Below are 6,000 nucleotides of genomic sequence, written 5' to 3'. Positions count from 1 at the left end.
TCATATATAGTAATGATCTTGATTTTTAGAAAGCATCTATAATTTAATAATTATAGTTTTAGCATTTATTTTATGTTCCTATTAACCTAAATAAACATACACCAATAAAATCATATGGAGAAAAAAGCCAAATATATCTACTATCAAACGAGACACAGTATTACTATTAATCAAATCAAATAATTTGAAAAGTTAAATTAAAAAAAAGATCATTTAGAAAGTTGAAATCCCACACCGCTCCTCGAAAGTCTAAAAAAGGAAAAGGAAAATCATAGTGGAAGGCACAAAGCATGCCCCAATTTTGGGAACCCATAACCTACCAGTAAAGGCCACATATTCTAGGCCCAGAAGAATTTTACATTGGCTAAAATACCCTTCCAAGAATGAGAAACAGATTTCAGTCCAGTGTGTTATTTATGGCACAACTTAGGGGCATTTCTCAAACTTTCATTTTCCCGCCCAAACCTACCAAGACAGTCAATTAGAAAATAAATAAACATAATTAATGTTTAATTTAAGTGCTCCACTCGTGTCGAAATAAATTTCACTCGCATTTGCGCTCTGCTCTGCTCTGCTCCACTCTATTCTGCTCGCTTTTCCTTTTCGACGTTTCCGACTTTCGATTCTCTCTGGTATCTCGCTGAGAGTGGAAGCTCTTTCACTGTATGTTGAGTTCTTTGTTATACATTTCGTGCTTTTACTTGTTGGAGTGGCGTTACTTCGCTTTCGACGATTCAAAACCCTAGGCTGGTTTCTGTATTTGGTTGAAACTAAAGCTTTAGTTCATATGTTTTAATCTCTTAGAATTTGATTATTTCCTTTTTTATATTCACTTTATTGAATTTTTTTTGTTTTTGGTGTAAGGACATTTAGGGTTTGAAAATGGGGGCTGAGAATGGAAAGGGAAATGACGTTTCTGCTGAATCACCGACTTCGGTTCTCGAAGATGAGGTTTGTTGGGATATACTTTATCTCTTCTTTTTTGTTCCCGCTAGGGTTTTGGTTCCCTGTGGTTTGAAAGGTTTTAGTGTTTTTCACTGCTTATGTTTAGTCGTTGAGAAAATGAAGAAAAATGTAAGCTAAGAAAGTTGAAAGGAAGACAGAAAGTTTCAAATATGATCTTCTATTATGTATTAAAACAAACTTTTAGGTCATTTGTAGGTTTTTGAGGATTGAAAAGTGTTACTTTTTGTTTTTATATAATATTTTTTATTCTTACAAAAATGTAGGAGAAGTGCAAAGAGGAAATCACTAAGTTGGAGGAGGAAACAGTTCTAGATGCCAAAAATGGAGATACTTCTCTTTTATCAGAGGCTATGGTCGAGGAAGAAGAGAAGCTAAGGGAAGCTCGGTTGAAAGAGGAGATAAAACAAGGGGAGCCTGAAGAGTCAGTGCACTTGAATGATACTCAGTTTACTAGATTGGACGAGCTTTTGACCCAAACCCAGATGTACTCAGAGTTTTTGCTTGAAAAGATGGAGGACATAACATTTGTATTCCGCTCTCACCTTTCTTTTGCGTGCACTTTTACCATTTTAATTGGTCTGGTTTTTTCTGATCATCTGTTATAATATTGGTAGAGTGTACCTAAGCCTGAAGCTGCTCAGACAAAGAGAGGTCGAGGTTCAAAAAGAAGAGCTGCTAACCAGTACAACAATGTATTCTTTCTGCTTTATTTACCCTGTCAACATGGAATGCCTACATATTATATACATGCTATCACAAAATTAGTTGTGTTTATTCTTTCTTCTTCTTCTGTTATTGCTTGGCTTGCAGTGTATGCCAATTATTCAGTTCTCCTGTTCCCTCTGTAACAATTTGGTTTAACTCAATAGTTCTTGTATGACAATAGTTTATTTGAGAACATTGTTAGTATGCAGGTTGTATGTTTCTGATCTACTGGTAACATTGAGATCTTTGTAATTTAAATTGAAACCTTGAGTGGTATTAAGCCACTATTCTTTGATTTCCTTTTTTTTTTCCAGAGGAAGGTCAAGAGGGCAGTTGCAGCAATGCTTACAAGATCTAAAGAGGGAGAGACTGAGAACGCTGAAGATGAAAACTTGACTGAGGAGGAAAAAAATGAGAAGGAGCAGGGAGAACTTGTACCATTGTTGACTGGTGGAAAATTGAAGTCTTATCAGCTTAAAGGTGTGAAATGGTTGATCTCCTTATGGCAAAATGGGCTAAATGGGATCCTTGCAGATCAGATGGGTCTTGGAAAGACAATTCAAACGATTGCTTTTCTTGCACATTTGAAAGGAAATGGGATGAATGGGCCTTATTTGATTATTGCTCCTTTGTCGACTCTTTCTAATTGGATGAATGAGATTGCAAGGTAAAATCAGCTGTATGTTTCATGTATACAAGCATAAATTCAAATTTCATCTTTTAATTATTCTTTCTCCTCTTGTTAAATAGGTTTACGCCCTCAATTAATGCCATTATTTATCATGGAACTCAGAAAGAAAGGGATGAGATTCGTAGGAAGCACATGCCTAAAGTAATTGGCCCCAGTTTTCCAGTAGTTGTTACTTCTTATGAGATGGCAATGAATGATGCAAAGAAATTTTTGAGGCATTATGAGTGGAAATATGTTGTGGTTGACGAGGTTAGTAGTATTTTATCCCAGATTGTCTATAGCCTGGTCTGGCTTTACTTCTATATACGTGAAAACTTGAAACTTGTGGATGCGCAAATGATCCATTCAAACTGTTATCCTTTTTCTTATAGGGGCACAGATTGAAAAACTTCCAATGCAAATTAGTGAAAGAATTGAAACACTTGCGTGCTGGCAATAAGCTCCTCTTAACTGGAACTCCTCTGCAGAACAATTTGGCAGAGCTATGGTCATTGTTAAATTTCATTTTGCCTGATATTTTTCAATCTCATGAAGAATTTGAGTCATGGTATGTTGTTTAAAATATGGTATGAACTAACACATTAGCTTACTAGTTACATTGTCAAGGTTCCACTTCTAGTAATTGCCCTGTGACATTCATAATCATGGGCTATTCTTCCAGAATTACTCATTTAGCTTACTATATTGATTTCTAATGTTAACCTGAGTGCATATCTTGAAAACCATGGTCCTCTTCTCTAGTTCTTTTGGCCTCTTAGGTCCTTAAAATTTGCTGGCAGGGATGTTATGATGTTCATTTTTAGGGTTTCTATTCTTTTAATTATTGATCCATTTGGCTTTTCCTCTTGCTGGATGATATTTGCTGCGTTGTTCTACTGCTATTTCATTTATGAAATGGTTTAAATGTTTAGGTTTGATTTTTCGGGAAAAAGTAATGGTGAGGTGTCAAAGGAAGAAATGGAAGAGAAACGAAGGGCTCAAGTATGCACCTTTCTGACTGTTTTCCTTCCCCTACCTCTGAAACAAGAATTATAAATTAATTACAATTCTTGGCCCTTTTTTTTTACTTGCAGGTGGTAGCTAAACTCCATGCTATATTGCGCCCCTTTCTCCTTCGAAGAATGAAATCTGATGTGGAGCAGATGCTCCCTCGTAAAAAAGAGATCATATTATATGCTTCGCTGACTGAGTACCAAAGGAATTTCCAAGATCATTTGCTTAATAAAACTTTGGAATCACATCTACGAGATAGGGGTGACTCGGGTATATTAGATCAGCTTTGAGTTTTGATCTTAGAAGCACCACTACTAACATTTCAATTTGAGGAAAACAAGGAAAAGGCAGAGGAACTAAGAGATCGATATTCAGAAATTTTATTACTCTGCTGATTGATAAACACAAAATCTTAATTATAAGCATTCTGCATTATATTCTGTTGCAATTTGTATGATAGTTTACATTGCAATGCTGCAGGGCGTGGTATGAAAGGGAAGCTTAACAATTTGATGATTCAGCTTCGGAAGAATTGTAACCATCCAGATCTCCTAGAAGCTGCCTTTGATGGATCATGTACCTTCCTTGTGAAATTTTTTGAAAAATTGTTCTGAAAGAATACTTGGCAGTTTCACTTACCCTGCTCTATTGTTTGTGACAGATTTTTATCCACCTGTAGAGCAGATTGTCGAACAGTGTGGGAAATTTCAATTGCTTGAACGGTTGTTGACTCGGTTATTTGAGCGTAAACACAAGTTATGTTATAAGCTCTCTTAGTTTGTATGTTTTCTCGTTGATTTATTTAAGCTAAAAGCTGTCTACTCATTCTCCCTGCCTTTCATCAACAGGTTCTCATCTTTAGCCAGTGGACGAAGGTTCTGGATATAATGGATTACTATTTTAGTGAAAATGGATTTAATGTTTGTAGGATTGATGGTAGTGTGAAATTAGAAGAAAGGAGAAGACAGGTATGTATGAAGTCATGAGTACTGTATATACATTGTAATTTGTTTTAGTTCTTTCAAATCAGCTTAAAATTGAAACTACATCGAGCAAATATACATGTTTTGCTCAGAAATTAGTTCATCTGTGTAGTATGGTTTTCATAAGAACAAAATTTCCCAAGTGTCCCCGAAGGAGTCTGTTAGTCTTTTAGTCTTTTTTAATTATGTTCTCTGCCTGTATGTGCTTCATGGGACATGTTGCAGTTTTGGATTTCTTATTAGTTGTATTTATTAACTGGCTACTTTGTATTGTTTTTCTTTTTCCAAATAGATCCAGGAGTTCAATGATGTGAACAGTGACTATAGGATATTTATTCTCAGCACAAGGGCAGGAGGTCTGGGTATCAACCTGACTGCAGCTGATACGTGTATACTTTATGATAGTGATTGGGTATTCAGTGCTAATTTCTCGTGTTTATTTGTTCTGTGATTCCTGAAATGTTAATGGATTTAAAGCCTAATTTGTTATGTTGACTGTCTACTGCAGAACCCACAAATGGATTTGCAAGCCATGGATAGATGTCATCGCATTGGACAAACCAAACCTGTTCATGTTTACAGACTTGCAACAGCACAATCTGTTGAGGTATTCACTGTTTCTCTTTTCTATATGTGGACCTTTTTGGTAAGTATTTCTACTGCCCATCGAGATTGAGAAAAACTGAGAGGTGGTTTTTAACAGTGTCGCATTTTGAAAAGAGCTTATAGTAAGTTGAAGCTAGAACATGTGGTGATTGGAAAAGGGCAGTTCCACCAAGAACGGAAGCAGAGTAATGATCTTGTTGAGGTTCGTTTTATCATCCATCCATTTCTCTCACTACCTGCTCTTGGATCTTTCACCAATGCCTTTGTCCTTGTGAAAGATTATCATGTTAGATGCAGACTGATTTCCTGAGAAACCTTTCAGGAAGAAGATCTACTTGCACTACTCCGGGATGAAGAAACTGCCGAGGACAAGATGATTCAGACAGATATCAGTGATGAGGATCTTGAGAGGATTCTTGATCGCAGCGACCTTATTGCTGATACTAGTGATAAAGAGAAGGCCCAGGCTAGTGCTGATGCAGTTCCCCTCAAAGGCCCTGGTTGGGAGGTTGTGCTACCTACTGGTACTGGAGGCATGCTCTCAACGCTCAACAGTTAAATGGGCATCGACTACCTCTTTTGATTTTTTGTGGTCGAGCTGAAATATAGCTCTAAAGAAAAGCTCTCTTTTTCATTGAACCATGGATTATATGAATGTCCGAGGGAGCTGATTTTGTAAATGCCGGCGGTAGACTTACAAAGTAGAATTAGATAGCATCGGTTATTGATTAATTAGTTGTTTAACAACCTATAACTTTAAGCAAATTGTCATTTTGAGGTGAATTTCAATTTATGGATTTATGAATCAATGAAATCTGTTGCGATCTGTCTCTTAGTTTTAGAAAAGAAAATGAAATTAAAGGCTATATATTTTGCTAATAATAATAATAAAAGAAATATTGCGGATTTATACCAATGGAGAAGCGTATTAAATCCGGGTCGATTTTTGTACCCAAATCAAATATTGTGGTAACTCTCCGCACCAAAATCAGCGAAAATTCACATGTAAGCCCAAAAACTTGCATGCAGGCTTCGGTACCTCATCCATGCGATCAG

The 6,000-nt window shown here is 36.4% G+C and overlaps 1 protein-coding gene across 5 annotated transcripts; it reads left to right on the top strand.

Annotated features, from left to right (window-relative positions):
- Positions 1 to 520: 520 nt before the first annotated feature.
- LOC105763286 (ATP-dependent DNA helicase DDM1) lies at positions 521 to 5,774 on the top strand. 5 transcript variants are annotated; one of them, XM_012581443.2, is made up of 16 exons: positions 521 to 663; positions 865 to 951; positions 1,230 to 1,493; positions 1,581 to 1,658; positions 1,986 to 2,338; positions 2,422 to 2,611; positions 2,734 to 2,909; positions 3,274 to 3,343; positions 3,436 to 3,625; positions 3,836 to 3,931; positions 4,017 to 4,111; positions 4,204 to 4,323; positions 4,631 to 4,750; positions 4,847 to 4,945; positions 5,042 to 5,146; positions 5,267 to 5,774. In XM_012581443.2, the coding sequence occupies exons 2-16, from the start codon at positions 883 to 885 to the stop codon at positions 5,501 to 5,503; spliced, it is 2,262 nt and encodes a 753-aa protein (XP_012436897.2). In that variant the 5' UTR covers positions 521 to 663; positions 865 to 882; the 3' UTR covers positions 5,504 to 5,774. The 5 variants fall into 5 exon arrangements, with proteins under 5 accessions (XP_012436897.2, XP_012436901.2, XP_012436898.2 ...); XM_012581447.2 differs by having other exon boundaries at positions 535 to 663; positions 874 to 951; XM_012581444.2 differs by having other exon boundaries at positions 575 to 763.
- Positions 5,775 to 6,000: the final 226 nt, after the last annotated feature.

This window comes from Gossypium raimondii, chromosome 12 (assembly GCF_025698545.1).
Source record: "Gossypium raimondii isolate GPD5lz chromosome 12, ASM2569854v1, whole genome shotgun sequence".
In the NCBI taxonomy this organism is placed as follows: Eukaryota; Viridiplantae; Streptophyta; class Magnoliopsida; order Malvales; family Malvaceae; genus Gossypium; species Gossypium raimondii.
This window is presented reverse-complemented; position numbering and strand designations above follow the sequence as displayed.